The sequence below is a fragment of the Diabrotica virgifera genome, chromosome 2, assembly GCF_917563875.1.
Source record: "Diabrotica virgifera virgifera chromosome 2, PGI_DIABVI_V3a".
Taxonomy (NCBI): domain Eukaryota; kingdom Metazoa; phylum Arthropoda; class Insecta; order Coleoptera; family Chrysomelidae; genus Diabrotica; species Diabrotica virgifera.
In genome coordinates this window covers 59,116,674-59,136,602 of record NC_065444.1, presented here as the reverse complement: position 1 = coordinate 59,136,602, position 19,929 = coordinate 59,116,674, and the positions used below count along the sequence as shown (strand labels likewise).

General features: G+C 31.4%; 1 protein-coding gene across 2 annotated transcripts in view; it reads left to right on the top strand.

The window, feature by feature from the left end:
* LOC114337747 (E3 ubiquitin-protein ligase MGRN1) overlaps window positions 1–19,929 on the top strand; it is a 73,435-nt gene that overhangs the window by 2,127 nt on the left and 51,379 nt on the right. Inside the window, exons 3-5 of one of the 2 annotated variants that reach the window (XM_028288286.2) lie at window positions 420–676; window positions 2,146–2,330; window positions 16,931–17,082. In XM_028288286.2, coding sequence (XP_028144087.2) covers window positions 420–676; window positions 2,146–2,330; window positions 16,931–17,082 — 594 coding nt within the window. Of the gene's footprint in view, window positions 1–419; window positions 677–2,145; window positions 2,331–16,927; window positions 17,083–19,929 lie in introns of both variants that reach the window. The other variant, XM_028288277.2, reaches the window with a different exon arrangement.

Below are 19,929 nucleotides of genomic sequence, written 5' to 3'. Positions count from 1 at the left end.
TAGTGTACTCCTAGAGTACACTAGGCACTATACCTGTACTATTCAGATTTAAGAACCCCTTTTTACCAAATATTGGCCGCATTTAACCTCGATATAACGAACCCCTTTATTGAAAAATTCCTGATATATAAAATTTTTTTTGGACCCCTCAGATTCGTTATACTGAGGTTCTACTGTATGTATATCAGTATTGTTGAATTTTGACCTTGTTATATTTTGTTTGTTTTTTTTTAGTATGTAAGATTCTTAGTCTCATTTTTTGAAACTTTTTGATAATAATTTCAAATAAGTAATTTCAAGTTTTGAATCCTAACTGTAATATTGTATATTCTAATTTAAACTGTTAATGGGGTTATCCCGTGTATTAAATAAATAATAAATAAATTTGATCAGACTATGTCACATGTAAATATTTTTAGTTTCCATATCCTCCACCTCAACCAAATGAGCCTACAAAGACTTTAAAATGTCTTGTTAACATTAGAAAAGAGTCTCTTAGATTCGTTAGGACCAGTAATGATTATAGTAAGTTAAATATTGATAAGTGTGAATATAGAGATGTTGAATTGGGCACAAATACATCATTTAACATCGAATTTACCTTTGACTGTGATGTCAGATGTGCAATAACAGTATATTATTTCTGTACTGAAGATTTTACCCCAAATGGTGTGGCGTAAGTATAAATATCTGGACATTTTTATTGAAGTGAATACTTCTTATCATTCGGTATGGAATTTTGGCGCTTGTAAAATTGTATTTGTGCGTCACTCCAAAATCGTGACGCGAGAGGTTACCTTGTGGTATACCATTATATGCATCATATCTATACACTTATTTGAACTTTCTTAGTAAACTAAGTTAAGATCCTGAATTTTATATAATTGACTCGGTTTGTGGTGATTTCAGCCTAGAGGGGTGATTTATTTAGTTTTTCCAAAAAATAAAGTGCGACACATGTTGTTATGATAAAACTAAATATAGATTCCAAATTTTCTATGATTGGCTGGCTTTGGGGTGGTTTCAACCTTTTGGGGTTGATTTGTTCAGTTTTTTTCAAAAAACAGCGCAACACATGTTTTTATACTAAAGCTAAATGTCGATTCCGAATTAATTTTCAACTCTTGGGGTGGTTTTGGCGGTATTGACTGGGTTTGGGGTAATTTCGACCCTATAGGGGTTGATTTATTCAGTCTTTCCAAAAAATAAAGTGCGATACATGTTTTTATGTTAAAACTAAATAATATAGCTTCCAAATTTTCTATGATTGGTTGGCCTCGGGGTGGTTTTAACTTTATAGGGGTGATTTGTTAAATTTTTTCAAAAAATATGGTGCAACATATGTTTTGATGGTAAAACTAAGTAGGTATATATTTCGAATTTTATATCATTGGTTGTGTTCTGAGTGGTTTCAACCCTTTGGGGTTGATTTGTTTATTTTTTTCAAAAAATATAGTGTGACACATGTTTTTATGGTAAAACTAGTATAGATTCCGAATATTATATTATTGGTTTTGGCTCGTGGTGGTTTCAATCCTGTAGGGGTTGAAGCGTTCATTTAAAAAAAAATATTGCAACATGTGTTTTTACAATAAAACTAAGTAAGGATCCGAATTTAGTATTATTGACTGGGTTAGGGATGGTTTCAATCATATAGGGGTTGATTTGCTCTGTGTTTTCAAGAAATATAGTGCAGCATATGTTTTTTATACTAAAACTAAACATAGATTCCGAATTTTCAATTCTTCACTGGCTTCGGGCTGGTTTAACCCTATAAGGGATGATTTGTTCTTTTTTTTCGAAAAATATAATGCTACACATTTCTTTGTAGTAAAACTAAATAAATAAAGATTCAGAATTGTCTATTGTTGACTGATTTCGGGGTGGTTTCAACTCTATGTTCATTAAATAAAATTAAATTAAATAAAAATTTGATAAAAGTGCTTAAAATTAACTAAAACTAGATAAAATTAAATATAATCGCATAAGATCGAATCGATTCGGGTCGCATCAAATCGAATGGAATAAAATAAAATTTCGTAAAGCTACATTATAGTAATAACTCGCTATAAGAAATATTCACTTCTGTCGGTACTATCCAAGAGCCGAGCTCTTTTTTTATTGTTACTTCAATAATTTTTTTAGTTACATTCCAAAAGATCCTTCAATAACATCAGAGACTTTTCATTATAGCAGAGGTTCTAATCAGCAATTTTGTCAACCAGCTCATGTATTCAATCCCGCTAAATATAACGAAGATGAACTCCTGTTTGATGTAGATAGAGAGCTAATTCCAATTGCTATCCACTGTGTTACAGAAGAAGGACCAGGTAAAAATGATAAATTTTGTAGATATCTATTGGTACACTAAGCATCAAAATTAACGCACCACCTTAAAATGGGACATTTTTGATGTCTCGCATTTCCTAAACCTGTTGTTCGATTTGAGTGATTTTTTTAGTATGTTATACCTTTATTCTTCAAGAATATCGATGTTATAATATTATTGCTAAACAGGTAAAAGTGTCATTGTATACCGGGTGTAACAATGATAGTGTGTTTTTCCTCAAAGTTTGGAACACCCTGTGGAATATTTTAGGGTATATAAAATATTGAAATTAAAACTCAACTGTAGCCTTAGACTTTCTTAACATTTTGCTTTTTGATTCATTCTCTTATGTTGGACAATAAAAAAGTTAGGTACTTTAACAACTAGCAATGTTATTCATCAATACAGGGTGTTTCTAAATAAGTGCGACAAACTTTAAGGGGTAATTCTGCATGAAAAAATAATGACCGTTTGCTTTATAAACACATGTCCGCAAATGCTTTGTTTCCGAGATACGGGATGTAGTCCATTCTTTCACGGTTTTTGCTCTAAATTTTAAAGAACCGAGAGAGAGAGAGAGAGAGAGAGAGAGAGAGAGAGAGAGAGAGAGAGAGAGAGAGAGAGAGAGAGAGAGAGAGAGAGAGAGAGAGAATATATGTTTATTGTCTAAGAAAAAATCTTGTTGACAAACACTGTTTAAGAGTTTTAAATAAATAAATTAAATTAAAATATGACTAAATATAAAATATAACACATAACACATTTACATTATATAACAACTACAAAATATGTAGTATTGTCAAAAATAAAAAACAAACAAACTACAAGCTGTAAAACTAAATCACAAACAATAATGACAAACAAATTGACAAAAAAAAATATACACAAGATCACAAATACATCAGCTCCAATGGTCCTCAAAAAATTCTGTCAGTACATAATAGGCCCTCTTAGCTAGCAGTCTATCTAATGAATTTCTAAACTTTTTAATAGTTTCCAAATTTTTTATTTCACTAGGTAGTTTATTAAAAATTTTGATGCCGTTAAAAATAAATGAGTCTTTGACTAGTGTGCTTCTAGGTGTAATCAAAGCTAAATTGCTAGCAAATCGTCCAGATCGATTATTATTTTCATATAGATGTTTATTCTTAAAAATAATGCTTGCCGTTTCCAAAATGAAAAGAGATACAAGTGTAAGGATACTGTGTTTAATAAATAAAGGTTTACACGTTTCTCTAGAATTTACCTGGCACAACAGGCGCACTGCCTTTTTTTGAAGCAAAAACACACTACTGAAAAGCTCCTGACTACACGCTCCCCAAAACTGAATTGCGAATCTAAGATGTGACTCTACCAGTGCAAAGTACACAGTTCTTGCTTGGGCAAAACCAAGCTCCCTTCTAGTCGACCGTATTGCATAGCATCCAGATGCAAGTTTTGAATTCAAGGCTTCAATATGCGATTTAAATTTAAGGTCAGGATCAATATTCAGGCCAAGAAACCTGACGGACAGCTGAGGTTCAAGTTCCAGATGTAATTCAGGCATAACATGTTTAAAACACAGAAGCTTGGTTTTAGAAGTGTTTAATGTCAAAAAGTTCGCCGTGCACCAATTTTCAATCATTAAGAGTTCCCTACCTACAGATTGGCGTAAGACATTCAAATCTTTAGCATGCCATATAAGAGTGGTATCATCTGCATAAAGAGTGAAATGAGCAGATACATCAAGGTAGGCTAAATCGTTTATATATACCAAAAACAGAACTGGTCCCAATACCGAGCCTTGGGGCACTCCATAAGTTACATTCATCAAGTCAGAGTCACAGTCTGCTCTAACAAACTGACTCCTACCCGACAAATATGACTCCATCCAACTCAGTGACTTATCTTTAATTCCGTAGTGTTTAAGCTTCTGCAGCAGCAAACCTTGATTGACACAGTCAAAAGCCTTCGTCAAATCACAGAACACTGCCGCAACCATCTCGCCTAAATTAATATTATTGTAAGCTATCTCTAAAAAACTGAAAATCGCGTCGGTCGTGCCAGTGTTACCACGGAAACCAAACTGTTTCGGACTTAGTAGTTGGTTAACCTCTAAAAATTGTATTAATCTTGCTTTAACAATTTTCTCTATTATTTTTGCCAACGTAGGTATCAGAGAAATTGGCCTGTAATTGGAAGGGTTTATGTGATCTCCACCCTTGTGCAATGGAATTACAACATTTATCTTCAGGAAATCGGGAAATGTGCCAGCATTAAAACTATCATTAATTAAAATAGATAAAACATCCAAAGCAGAGTTTGGTAGATTATTGAAAACTCTTATAGAGATGTCATCATAACCCGAAGAGTTTTTGTTTCTGATTGATTTAAATATCTCTTTCAATTCCTCAACATTAGTATCATAAATTATGAAGGGACACATAACTTCTGTTTTCTTCAGATATGACAAAGGATCTGTACCATGTCTCAACTGTGCTGTTAAAGTTTCGGCTATGCTACAGTAAAATTCATTACAGTCATTTGGAAGTGGAGTGTGATGAATATTACCTGATCTGTGTTTACCCCTTAATTCATTTATTATAGACCAAGTTTCCCTAGTTACATTTGAGGAGTTTTCTATTCTATGCTTGTAGCAGTTTTCTTTTGCAGTTTTAATAACATTTCTGTATATCTTTTTATATTGATTATAATAGGTAACAAACCATTCATCTTGGTAATATTTTTTGATATAATGGAGCGATCTCATGGTTTTGCAGGAATTTTTAATGCCATTTGTAATCCAAGGTTTTCTATTTTTAATTTTAATCTTTTGTTTAGGAAAAGACCTTTCAAAAAATTCACATATTGTATTATGAAATGATTTAAATGGCTCAGACGATTGTGATAGGAGAGAATACCAGTCAAGACTCTCGCACTTTAATCTAAATTTACCAAAGTTAGATTTACTATACAGGCGACCAATTTTAAATTTATTTACACTATCTTTACCTTTACTAAATTTCTTAATTTTGATAGAAGCAACAACTGCCTTATGGTCTGACAGATTGGGGTCAAATACAATACATTGAACAACTGCTTGGATTGACATGAAATTTGGCATACGTATAGCTTACATGTCAAAGAAAAAAAGTGATATCGTGCCGATGTGTGCTTTTGCCCTGGGGGTGACTTTCACCCCCTGTTGGGGGTGAAAAAATATATGTCCAAAATAAGTCCGGAAATGGGTAAACTGACTAATTTTAAGTAACTTTTGTTCTGTAGAGCTTTTTCGCCAAGTCAACACTTTTCGAGTTATTTGCTAGTGAATATGTTCATTTTTCAACAAAATAATCACATTTTTAGACGGTTCTTCGCAAATAACTCAAAAAGTAAGTATTTTGTCGAAAAAACGTTCTTAGCAAAAATATAGCATATAAAAAAGTAAAAAAATGGTGTACGTGTTAGGTCTCTGGATCTCGTAGAACCAGAGTTATAGCCAATGCAAAATAGATTCATATTCACCAAATTTCAAATAGAATATTTCGACGTGAAATATCCAAAAAATTAAGCACTTTTTGGGAAAAACCCATTATAACTTTTTTAAAGTGTTTAAAAAAAGCTTTATTTCTATTTTTGCAAAAAGTTTCTAGCATTAAATTTAAGCAAGTTACGCTCAAAATAAAGTTGGTCCCTTTTGTTTTGGCAAAAAAAAATCGGGAAGACCACCCCCTAATTAGCAACTTAAATGAAATTAATCGTTACCGCTCCACAAATTATTTTACTTATGTTGTGTTTATATGATCTGTAAGTTTCATCGATTTAAAGTGCTTATTTTTGAAAAAATTTGGTTTCAAAGTAAAATTTTTAAAAATTTAAATTTTGAAAAATATGCTTTTTTTTAAAATAACTTAAAAATTCTTAGAGATACCAACAATCTCGAAAAATAAAAAAGTCAGATTTGCTTTTCTGAATATCATGTATTTTTTTGATTTTCTGTTAGACAAAAATTGATTGAGATTTGGTGTTTCTAAATTTGCATACATTCGTGATCAGTGACTCGTTCAACCCCTTTTAACTACAGTCCTTTCAATAATAAGGACTTTGAACCGATAAAACTTACAATATAAACAATATATACACGAGTTAAGAAATTTGTGAAATCGTAACGATTAAGTTCATTTAAGATACTATTTAGGGGGTGATTTTCTCGATTTTTTTTACCAAAACCAAAAGGGACTAACTTTATTCTGAGCGTAACTTGTATAATTTTGATGTTAGAATTTTTTTTTTTATAAAACAAAAATGAAGCTTTTTTTCAACACTTTAAATAAGTTGTAATGAGTTTTCCCCGAAATGTGCTTCATGTTTGGTTATTTCACCTTAAAGTATTCCATTTGGAATTTGACGAATATGAACTTATTATTCATTACCTATAACTCTGCTTCTACTAGGTGTAGAGACGTGATATATACACCATTTTTTTTAAATTTTTTACAGGCTATATTTTTGCTAAGAATATTTTTTCGACAAAATACTTACTATTTGAGTTATTTGCGAAAAACCGTCTAAAAGCGTGGTTATTTTGTTTAATCAAGTATATTCAAATGGGAAATAAGCCACAATTTTTACCTAAAAATGGTTTTATTTTTAGGTAAAATATTTTAATATTTTAATAAAATATTTTAATAAAATCATTTTTAGGTAAAATTGTGGCTTATTTCCCATTTGAATATACTTGATTATAAAAATGCCACAAGAAAATAGCTTCAGAAGAACATATTTTGTTGAAAAAATGAACATATTCACTGCCAAATAACTCGAAAAGTATTGACTTAGTGAAAAAACTCTATAGAACAAAAGTTACTTAAAATTAGCCAGTTTATCCATTTCCTGACGAATTTTCTTTGGACGAATATTTTTTCACCCCCAAGAGGGGGTGAAAACCACCCCCAGGGCATAAGCACATATCGGCACAATATCACTTTTTTTCTTTGACTTGTTAGCTATGTGTAGGCCAAATTTCATGTCAATCCAAACGGTTCTTTAAAATTTACAGGTTTTGCAATACTTTACCGTTAAAGAACGGACTAATGTTGAATTTTTTCTTACAAACTGACGATTTATTTATTGCTCTAAAAGTGGTTGAGATATGCAAATGAAATTTGGTAGTTATTGCGCTTTTAAGAGGTAGTTATTGCGCATTTTTTGACATACAATTAAGAGTTTTATATTCACGATTGGCGTGCATACGGGTATAAACATTTTAGATACATCCCGTATGCACGCCAATGCTGAATATAAAATTTTTAATTGTATGTCAAAAAATGCGCAATAACTACCTCTTAAAACCTACCAAATTTCATTTGCATATCTCAACCGGTTTTAGGGCAATAAATAAATCGTCAGTTTGTAAGAAAAAATTCAACATCCCGTATCTCGGAAACGAAACACTTGCAGACATATGTTTATAAAGCAAACAGTCATTATTTTTTCATGCAAAATTACCCTTTAAAGTTTGTCGCACTTGTTAGAAACACCCTGTATTGATGAATAACATGGCTAGTTGTTAAAGTACCTAACTTTTTTATTATCCCAAATAACCGAATAAATCAAAAAGCAAAATGTTAAGAAAGCTACAGTTGAAAGAAGGCTACAGTTGAGTTTTAATTTTAATATTTTATATATGCTATAATATTCCACAGGGTGTTCCAAACTTTGAGGAAAAAACACACTCATTGTTACATCTGGTATACATACTTTTACCTGTTTAGCAATAATATTATTACACCGATATTCTTAAAGAATAAAGCTATAATATACTAAAAAAATCACTAAAATCGGACAATAGATTTAGAAAATTCGAGACATCAAAAATGTCCCATTTTTAAGGTGGTGCGTTAATTTTGATGCTTAGTGTATTATTAGATAAAGATGTTTTTTGTTTATTTAAAAAACACACCTAATAGACGAGCGGCACACCCCTAATTTGAGGCTTAGAAATCGAAAAAGCGACCATGATAGGTGAATGGCAAATTTTGGTCGTTCTTTATGTTTTCGAGGTCGCTGAATCCGAATATGAAGTTTATTTTTATCTAGAATTGGTGCAACGTGTTCAAAATTCAAATTTTATGCAAAAATGCGAAAAATCAATTTTTATGATTTTTCATATTTACCTCACTGTATCTTTGGTCGCTGTAAATATTTCCTTTTGAAAATCTTACTGTGTCATCTTTGAAGAATTTAGATAACAATGAGATTTGTCCGAGATGTTTAAACAAATTTAAAGAGGAGTTGTTAATTTTTAAACATTTTGTCGTCAGATTTCGTTAGTTTCATGTTTACTTAAAAAAGTTGAGTAGCAAACTTTTTAGTTTATAATTTTAATCAACACAGCATTAAAACATAAGTCAAACACAAGTCAAAATGTGCAATAGTAAAAAAGTTATGTGTGGTGAATGGCTAATTTTTATCATACTTTATGTTTTTGATGGTGCTGAAAAACGAAAATGAGGTTTATTTTAAATTTTAGATGGGGGGACATTGTCAAAATCGCAATTTAACCCTAAAAATAAAAAAAAAATGAAATCACGTTTTTCTTAAAATTAGGTTGCCCCATTTTTTTATTAAACATTTTGTTCTTTGTACTCTACCTATATTTTAACATAAACTTGATTAAAAAGCTAAATTTCAAATTTTGTCACTCAACTTTTGCGATTAAACTTTGCAATTCAGGAATCTGCACCTTTTACTTTAAACTTTAAACAATTCATAACTTTTATTTTAATAAGATAGAAAGATTGAAACAGGTTCCATTGTCTTCAGAAAAGTTAAGAAATATATACTATAAAAATTTCATATATACTAAAAAAATATTAAAATGGAACAGAGTTGTAGCGAGTTAAACGGAAAAAAATGTGATTTCATTTTTTTTATTTTTAGAGTAAAATTGCGATTTTGACAATGTTCCGCCACGTAAAATTCAAAATAAACCTAATTTTCGTTTTCAGCACGATCAAAAACATAAAGTATGATCAAAATTAGCCATTCACCACACTGGGGTCAGTATCTCGAGAAATAAGCGATTTTTGGGGTGTCTCTCGTCTATAAAGCCACATAACTTTTTTCTTATGGCATATTTTGTCTTAAAATTTTTCAAAAAACTTCTTCATATTTCATTGCTGTGTTAGTTAAAATTATAATCTAAAAAATCTGTCATTCAACTTTTTTAAGTAAACATGAAACTAACGAAATCTGACGACAGAATGTTAAAAAAATTAACAACTCCTCTTTTAATTTGTTTAAACATTTTGGACAAATTGCATTGTTATTTAAATATTTCAACGATGACACAGTAAAATTTTCAAAAGGAAATATTTAGAGCTACCAAAGATACAGCGAGGTAAAATTGAAAAATCATCAAAATTTATTCTTCGCATTTTTGCATAAAATTTGATTTTTGAACATTCATCCAACAATTTCAGATGAAAATAAACTTCATATTCAGATTCAGCGACCTCGAAAACATAAAGAATGACAAAATTTGGTCATTCACCTTAAAGTTGATAGTCTGGGTCGGTATAACGTAATTTTAGGTTTTGCTGCCGCTCGCCAATAGGGCTTTTCATCGACTGTCAATTGTTTCGAGCTTCTGTCATGTGTCACATAATATTAATATACACACACCCAAACTTATATGGAATCATCTGATATTTCTTACTATTCCGTGCGAATTTAAAAAAACGAACACATGAAGTTAAACAATATTTATTTTAAAGCAATTTAATAACAAATACATAACAATTAAATAAAACAATAAAGTATTTAACAAACAAATTGAAAGTAGCTGTTTTAAAGTCAATAGCATACAAAATTTCAATGTAAAACGAATAATGTTTAACTTGTTTTTATTTATTTTTTTTTGTATTTGGTGGTAGTCAGTGTTATCACCTCTAGTCCTTATGCAAGCATCAGTTTGCGTGGGCACGCTCCTAATCAAATTATCAACATTTTGTTGTGGTAGGTTGCTCCATCCTTTAAAAACAGCTTGTACTAGCCGTGCGGTGTTTTGTGGATTATCCCGTCGAGCTCTAATTTTTCTTTTAAGCATATCCCACAAATACTCTATAGGATTAAGCTCGGGTCTGTAGTCACTCTAATGGTATGTAGAGGTCCACTATCATGCAATAAAATTAAATTTTCTCCTGTTGCACCTCTCCAGAGCCTGACTACAGGTTATCAACATACCTGTGAGCAGTTAAAGTTGGTTGGATGAAAATTAAAGGAGTTTTTTTACGGATCACAATTCCTCTCCAGAACATTACACTTCCCCTTGTATATTTGTGAACAGATCTGACAGTTTTCGTTCTTGCTTGTCTTCCTCGACCTCTAAGTACACGATTTCGTGGGTCATCTGATTTTCCATTTGATTACATTAAATCCTGACTGTTTTTGAAAAAAGCACATTTTGTCAATTCCTAATGTTCCAGTTTTGGTGGTGAAGACACCAATTTAGGCGATCAATCTTGTGCTGCCTGGATAACTCGGGAACCCATAACTGTCTCCTGCTGTATACCTCTTGGTACGAGCTCTTCTTCTTATCGTTTCAACTGAAACAGATACACCTGTAGCTTCCAAAAGCTGCCTTTGGAGCTGCAGGTGAGAAATGGTTGGGTGCCTTCCAGCTGATTGGACAATTAAATGATCGTGGAGAGCCGTTATTACTTTTGGCGACTTTCCCTTGCTTTATTTTTGAGCTTTCCTAGTTCGTTTTACCTAGCATATGTTTTGGACAGAACGCCCTGTATTACGCCTAGCTCTGCAGCTTTGTCCATCTGAGAACATTACTTTCTCCACAAGACCAATAATCTTTCCTCGTTGTAAGTTTTATAACCCCACATGAGGCATATTTTCGTTTTTGGACGCAAAAGTTAGTTTACTTATTTTCGTTCAATTTGCAACTCAAGCAAATAATCTATACCGTACCGGGCTGTACTATCCGATTGTCTTATATATTTGTTTATTTTCAATAAAAACCTTTAATCTTTGCAACAATAACAAGTTTTTTCAAAAGAAATAAATATTACTTTGAAATACATGGTGATTCCATATAAGTTTGGGTGTGTGTATCTACGTCATACGTCTTTGGTTTGTATTATTGTAGATACCAATAACGTATGACGTAGATATATTAATATTATGTGACATATGACAGAAGCTCGAAACAAATGACTGTGAATGAAAAGCCGTATAAGCGGTGCCTTGATTATTAACAACTACACTTGCAGAAAAAAAATATACTCACTGACAAAACAATCTGCGAATTTTCTCAAAAGTGACACCTTTATTTTTCTTTTTGCAGTATTTTTTATTTAATTCTGCTACTTATATTTAAAGTTAGATAATTAAAAAGTATAACTCTGTTAACCAGATAATAATAATGGTATTATATTCTATTTAAAAAGGAAAGCTTTTAACCAGTGAGTTCTATCAATCGTCACATATGGAGCAGAAACCTTAACTCTCATAAAAACATCAGTTGAAAAATTGAGGACACAACAAAAGATGGAGAGATCGATGCTTGGAATAAGCTTAAAAAATATAGTAAGACACGAGGAAGTTCCTAGGCCAACTGGAGTCGAAGATATTATCGAACGTATTACAAGGCAAAAATGGAGATGGGCGGGACATGTTGCAAGAATCAAAGACGACAGATGGACAAAAAAATTGCTTGAGTGGAGATCACGAGCAGACAAGCGAAGCCGAGGAAGACCCCCAAAGCGGTGGACCGACGACCTCGAAAGAATGGTGAGCAATTGGATAGCAGAGGTGCAGAAAAGAAGAAGATGGAAATATCTGGAGGAGGCCTATGTTCGACAATGGACAAATCAGGGCTGATTGATGATGATGATGATTATATTCTGTACCGCAAAAACCACTTTTAATAAATAATATTTTGTAAAGTTTTCCGTATTTTATCTGTATAGTGCCACAACTCAAAAAATATATATTTTTTAAATATTTTTATTAGACTTAAAACGCTATTTTGTAGAGCTTCAAAAACCTTTGTAACTTACTAAAATAATTATTGCTCTGATTTTAATTAAAGCGGGGAAAGTTCGAGCACCAATGTTAAACATCGTTTTCTCGATACATTACTTTTTTTGACTTACGACACTGTTTAAGCTGAGGTGCGATATAATGAATAGTAGTATGGTGAAAATCAGTGAATAGTAGTTTTAATATGAATTAGGCTAATGGATTCCACAGTCAAGAAACTGACAGCACACACATACATGGGCGCCCATATAAAAAATTTTAGGTGGACCAGATGTGAAGATGTTGCACATTACATTTTGTATTCTTTGGATGACAATATACAGGGTGTCCAGAAACTCTACCGACAAACGAAGACAGGAGATTCCTCAGATAATTTTAAGACAATTTAACCCAATTCACCTAGTCCGAAAATGCTTCCTAAGGAAGCTAGAGCTCTTTGAAGATGGCGTCATGTAATTAGTTTTTCTTAAATACCTCCAGAACGCTTCTATTTAGAAAAACGAAAATTGGTATGCTAATTTACTTTCCAGAAATGAATCGATTCCATCCATTGCGAATTTCTAGTACCGGTCATAGGCGTCCGTTTTGGGTAGGGCAACGGTTATTTTATCGCCTAACTTTTTTGTCTTTAATTTTTAAGCATTTTTGACTTTGAATTATTAAATTGTGAGGTATTCTAGTACTAAAAGGTACTCTTACTTTAAGTCGATAGAATACACCGTTTTCTAGAAAAATCGATTTGAAAATTTTTCGTTCTTCGAATTAAAAAAAAAAGATTAAAAAAACTATTTAGAAAGATGAAAACTGGTACATTTATTTATATTCCAGAGATTAATCGATTTCATTAATGGCGAATTTCTAGTACCGGTCATAGGCGTCCGTTTTGGGTAGTTCAACAGTTATTTTATAGCATAACTTTATTGTCTTTAATTTTTAAGTATTTTTGACACTAGATTATTCAATTATGAGATATTCGAGTACTAAAAGATACTTTTGCTTTAAGTTGGTAAAATACATCGTTTTTTTTTTAATTTTTTTCAATTTGTTTTTTTCAAATTCCCAAATCTAAAAACTTTCAAATCGATTTTTCTAGAAAACGGTGTGTCCTACCGACTTAAAGTAAGAGTACCTTTTAGTACTAGAATACCTCACAATTTAATAATCCAGTATCAAAAATGCTTAAAAGTTTAAGACAAAAAAGTTATGCGATAAAATAACCGTTGCCCTACCCAAAACGGACGCCTATGACCGGTATTAGAAATTCGCAAAGGTTGAAATCGATTCATTTCTGGAAAGTAAATATGTATAAAAATGTTCGTTTTTCTAGATAGAAGCGTTCTGGAGGTATTTAAGAAAAACTAATTACATGGCGCCATCTTCAAAGAGCTCTAGCTCCCTTAGGAAGCATTTTCGGACTAGGTGAATTTTGTTAAATTGTCTTAAAATTATCTCAGGAATCTCCTGTCTTCGTTTGTCGGTAGAGTTTCTGGACACCCTGTATAGTTTAAAGCACACGAAAAGCTAGGGAGGGCTAGGCCCCTCCCTGCCATGGGTATGGGCGCCTATGCACACATACCACCCCATACCTTGTATGAAACCTTATTATGTACCAAAAGTCTAATAAGTCAGGAAATAAAATTCGAAATTATTTATCCTCTGAGCTTTTTAAGTTGGAAAAATAAAGCATAACAGAGTGGCGAAATACTCGACAAGGGAAATCTAAATTGCATTTCACGTCCTGTCATTCACCGTGATAATAATTTTAGCGAACTATTTCCTTTAATATCCACCAAAGGTGAATAAAGTATAAACTAAAAGAAAAGAAAAGATGGTTCAGATTTGATTACAGTACAGAGCCTCTACTATGTGTTTATACGTATTTCGGAATAACCCGTTTCCTCGTCGGAGCACCTGGGTAGAGGCACTGAACTGAAATCAAATACTTTCATCCTTTCTGGGTAATTATCAAAATAATTACCAAAGATGCTACTAGCTCCATCAAGTCAGTAAATAAAATTCGAAATTATTTATCCTCTGAGCTTTTTAAGTTGGAAAAATAAAACATAACAGAGTGGCGAAATACTCGACAACGGAAATCTAAATTGCATTTCACCGTGATAATAATTTTAGCGAACTATTTCCTTTAAGGTACTAGTACACTTTAGAAGACCAAAAATATTCATTTTTTTAAGATTTTTTTTCTCAGAACCTTTATTAGAAATCAACATAAAACTTTTTACATCCTAATACCTAACTCTTAGAGAATACAAAAAATATATCTTTTTTCATTTACGCACGTACACTAATATTGTAGAGGGCGCCAAAGTCAAGGTCTCGAAAAAAAGTAGTTCCGATGGCGGACAGTTAATCTCAGGATTAGGATCTCTGAAACAAATAAATCGTACGGCATTTGAAAAGGGAAGGTTTCTTACTTGACAATTTACCACCGTTAGTGAAAAACCCCGCAAACAAAAGATTTTACAGAAATTTGAAAAAATTTTGGGAAAAAATCGTCCGATTTTCTTCAGTTTTTCATGGTTAAAAAATATTTATTTTTAATTTTTTGGTCAAATTGTGGCAAATTGTCACGTAAGAAACCTTCTTTTTTCAAATGCAGTGCGATTTTTTTGTTTCAGATATCCCAATCCTAAGATTAACTGTCCGCCATCATTTTTCGAGGCCTCGACTTTTGCGCCCTCTACAATATTAGTGTACGTGCATAAATGAAAAAGGATATATTTTTTGTACTCTCTAAGAGTTACATATTAATATGTAAACAGTTTTATGTTCATTTCTAATAAAGGTTCTGAGAAAAAAATTCTTGAAAAAAATGATTATTTTTGGTCTTCTAAAGTGTACTAGTACCTTAATATCCACCAGAGGTGAATAAAGTATAAACTAAAAGAAAAGATGGTTCAGATTTGATTACAGTACAGAGCCTCTACTATGTGCTTATACGTATTTCGGAATAACCGTTTCCTCATCGGAGCACCTTATTCCGAAATACGTATAAGCACATAGTAGAGGCTCTGTACTGTAATCAAATCTGAACCATCTTTTCTTTTAGTTTATACTTTATTCACCTTTGGTGGATATTAAGAGAAAACAGTAGCGATCAACAGGTAGCGAAAACGCGTTCCAAGATTGCGGCTGTAATTTTGAATATTTTTTCGAGATATTTGGCACACATATTCGTAATATAATAAAGAATGGCGGTACAGAGCCCAATTTGAAAAATATTTTAATATGTGGAAATTACTCTGTAATTAAATACAGTATTAAAAAAACGAGCCTGTACCGCCATTAAGAAGAACAAAAAAATACACTTTCTTCAAATAAACTTTTTTATCCGATGCCTAGATTTTGTGTCATTTTGGAACTACTAATGAAATAAAAAATTTTAGTAGTTCCAAAATGACACAAAATCTAGGCATCGAATAAAAAAGTTTATTTAAAGAAAGTGTATTTTTTTGTTCTTCTTAATGGCGGTACAGGCTCGTTTTTAATATTGTATTTAATTACAGAGTAATTTCCACATATTAATATATTTTTCAAATTGGGCTCTGTACCGCCATTCTTTATTATATTACGAATACGTGTACCAAATATCTCGAAAAAATATTCAAAATTACAGCCGCAATCTTGGAACGCGTTTCTGCTACCTGTTGATCGCTACTGTTTCCTCTTGAAGGAAATAGTTCGCTAAAATTATTATCACGGTGAAATGCAATTTAGATTTCCGTTGTCGAGTATTTCGCCACTTTGTTATGCTTTATTTTTCCAACTTAAAAAGCTCAGAGGATAAATAATTTCGAATTTTATTTCCTGACTTATTAGACTTTTGATTCATAGATGGTGCTAGTAGCATCTTTGGTAATTATTTTGATTATTTCATTCATAGGAGATTCTGACCAATAGAAAGCTACAGAAATCTGAATTAAATCGATAATTTTTGATAATCTCCCGTCGTTAAGTATATTACGTCAGATGCCCTTCGTTGCTACGAAAAAATACATTCAGTGACATTAATGACAATTAATGTTTTAAAAATTATAAAAGTGATGACTTTCAATCGTCAAATATTTATAAAAACTGTGTGTTTAATGGTACTTACATAAATAAATTACAATAAAATTTTGGTTTTGAACAGTTTTATTCATGAAATAATCGCAACAAATTGCACTCGACCTCTGAAATTAATATAGAATTTTTGCTCTCGTGACACTTTGACATAACTAAATAAATAAATTAAAACTGTCAAAGTGTCACTCGGGAAAAATTCAATAATTTTAGAGCTCTTGTGCAATTACTACTGATAATTACCCAGAAAGGATGAAAGTATTTGATTTCAGTTCAGTGCCTCTACCCAGGTGCTCCGATGAGGAAACGGGTTATTCCAAAATACGTATAAACACATACTAGAGGCTCTGTACTTTAATCAAATCTGAACCATCTTTTCTTTTCTTTTAGCTTATTATGTACCTTAACCAATATTGCTTACCTTCTTTAAATTTTTATACTATTATTAGTTTTGTTGTTTTTTTAATGCCATTGTTTCAGTAGAAATGAGACAGAGTCACACTACCATTGCTACTGTAGAAAAAATCACAGATGGAACGTATCTGCTAAAGGCTTTGAAGCAAAAACTATTTGTTGATGGTTTGTGCTATTTGCTGCAGGAAATTTATGGAATTGAAAATAAGAATAATGAAAAAGTGAGTAAAAAATTCCGATTTACTTTTAATTTTAAAATTTATAATTTTTTAGTTACTATTTATACACAAATTAGTTGCAGTTGAGTCCAGGGTTCTTTACCCGTGCGTCATCATTTAAAGCATACGAAATAAGTCGGAAATTTACTAAACGCAACACCAAGTGACAGAAAGTGGCTACTGTTCCGATTACGAGTTTTATTATAAAATTTGACGTTATCAAATATATAGAATGTCAAATGTAAATTTTGCTTTAAAATTTTGGTGCAGAATTACAGCTACATTTGAAGTAGCTTAATAAATTCTTTTAATATTATTAGTGATTAATAAATAAATAAACAATTTATAAAAAAATTCAATAACATATTTCCTTTTTGTCATTTTATTCACTTTGGCGGAAACTTAAACACAACCAATCCTTAACTGTGTGAATCACAAACCATACATACTCTAGACGTTTCACGATTATGTTAATCTTTCGGATCGAATTAACCCATCTTTTGATTGGAATGGGAACTAAATGACAAACTTTAGTTACGTGGGAATTTCAAATTATAAATTTTGCGGGATTTTTGATGAAATTTATCAGGAAATTAAAACAGCAGAAAGACAATTCAATGTTTTATTCAATAATTATACTATGAGTTAAAATTACCTTAAAAGTTCTATCTACATAAAAAATACCTACAAAAAGTATTGTCTAAAAGTTCTGTTAGTAGGTAGTGTTGTAATCTGGGCTGAAATACCAATATAACCAAAAATCATAGTTTTACGGTTTTGCTGAAAACTTCAAATATTCCAATTTGTTTTCAAAATGCTAAACACTACTGCTATGTGTCACGTGAAAGCACTTATGTGTAATATTGAGTTGAATGAAAATTTTTGAAAAAATCTTGTAGGATGATTGATTAGATAAATACCTTATAATCTTTTACAAACTTCCAAAAATATATAGGCCCGAAATGTTGATGACACACTTGTCTATTGGAATAAACTGTTTCAGGATCTATTATATTGTTTTTTTAATGTAAACTAAAAATTCTACTCATAAAAACGGAGAGGAGGTTAATACAATTGAATAAAATTGTGATTAAATCTAATTAAAAACGTAACACCACTATAATAAAATAATTAAGCCACAAACTGTAAAATAAAAAGTAAATAACAAATTAATTTAATTGTCAACTGTCAGTTGTTAAATATGACAAGAGAATTGACTGACAGCGACATCTCTGGATTGGAATGGTAACTAATTTGCTGTCTTGACCTTGACAATTTACGTGAAACGTCTATGAGTATGTATGGTTTGTGGTGTGAATGAGGTTAGCTTTGTATGTTGTAAAAATTAATGGCAAAATAAAATACTTTTACCATAAAATTTCACACTCCAATATAAAATTAGGTGTGAAAACAACTGTTTGTGTAATATAAAAAACTTCAAAATGCAAAAATTTCTACAAAAAAAACAGCAAAAAATTTAACAGACTGACAGCCACAAAAGTAAACAAACCAGAAACATCACAATTTGTACTTAAAATCTGAAAACATCCCCAATCGTCTTTTTTTGTATCTATCTCTTTTCAATGTACTGAGTCTAGAGCAGCGGTTCTCAACCTTTTTGAGTGATGTACCACCTACAGTTATTTTTATTATTTTTGGTACACTTCGCGTCATATAAAACTGGTACACTTTTTTTTCCCAATGTAAACCTGTGTTCAGATTGACAATTATTGTTCGTGAATCACGTCGTTGTTGCCATCACAGATAACGGAATTGCACTAAATCTAAATACAAAAAATAACGTTTAAAATGTATATTTCGAATTGTAATACATATATTTAAATTCCACACTTACTCACTGTAAAAGTTATTCATTTTGTATTAATTTCAAATTAAATTTTTAATTTTTCCAGTGTGTTTTATTTATTCTACACAACTTAATGCAGTTTTGTCCTATAATTTACGAGAAACCAATCACACCTCTCGATTTGACGTTAAACATAATAATTTAAAGTCATGTCAAGATTTATTATCTATCAATATTTTTGAATTGAAATATTTTCATAAATTATAATAAAACACGAATCAATGTATGGATACTTAATTGAGATGACGGAAAATTACAATTGTTTTAGTTTTTAGTATATTAAAATATGCGGTCTGTCGCACAGCCCCGTTTTTACCTAGTTTGATATAATATTTTCGTTGAACTGGCAACGTTGCCCTAGAAATTAGAATGACACTTGTGACAAGATCAACTTACACAACTTGAAAAACACGATTTTCGGTTATAAGAGTTGTACCAGTTTTTTTTGACGCGAAGTGTACCACCTATATTTTTAAATTGTGTTATCAATACTTACTAAGTACTACTATTTTAATTTTTTCTGTGTTTTGTGTACCACCGCCAATAATGATATGTACCACCAGTGGTACATGTACCACAGATTGAGAACCTCTGGTCTAGAGCGTTCATAAAAATAACATGAGTTTTTACTTAATAACAGGCGGTAGCTGGTTTGTCATTAGTTTTATGCGTGGAAGCTAGATAAAAAGTATGTGTTTTATTTCGCCAGGTATTAATGACGCACGGGTAAAGAATCGTGGACTGAACTGTAAATTAGGACTATAATAATATGCTGGTATCAGAGGGTGCTCCAAAAATAATTCTTAGGTAACAATTTGACGAAAGGAAAAGTTTTCCATCCTATACAAATTATGTGTGTAATCATTAGATACGAATGATATTTATTAGTCAAAGATAAATATGTACAAATGAATTGTAACCGGCCATATAAATGCCAAAACAATACAAATTACTACATATGCAGACGATGTAGATATCATTAG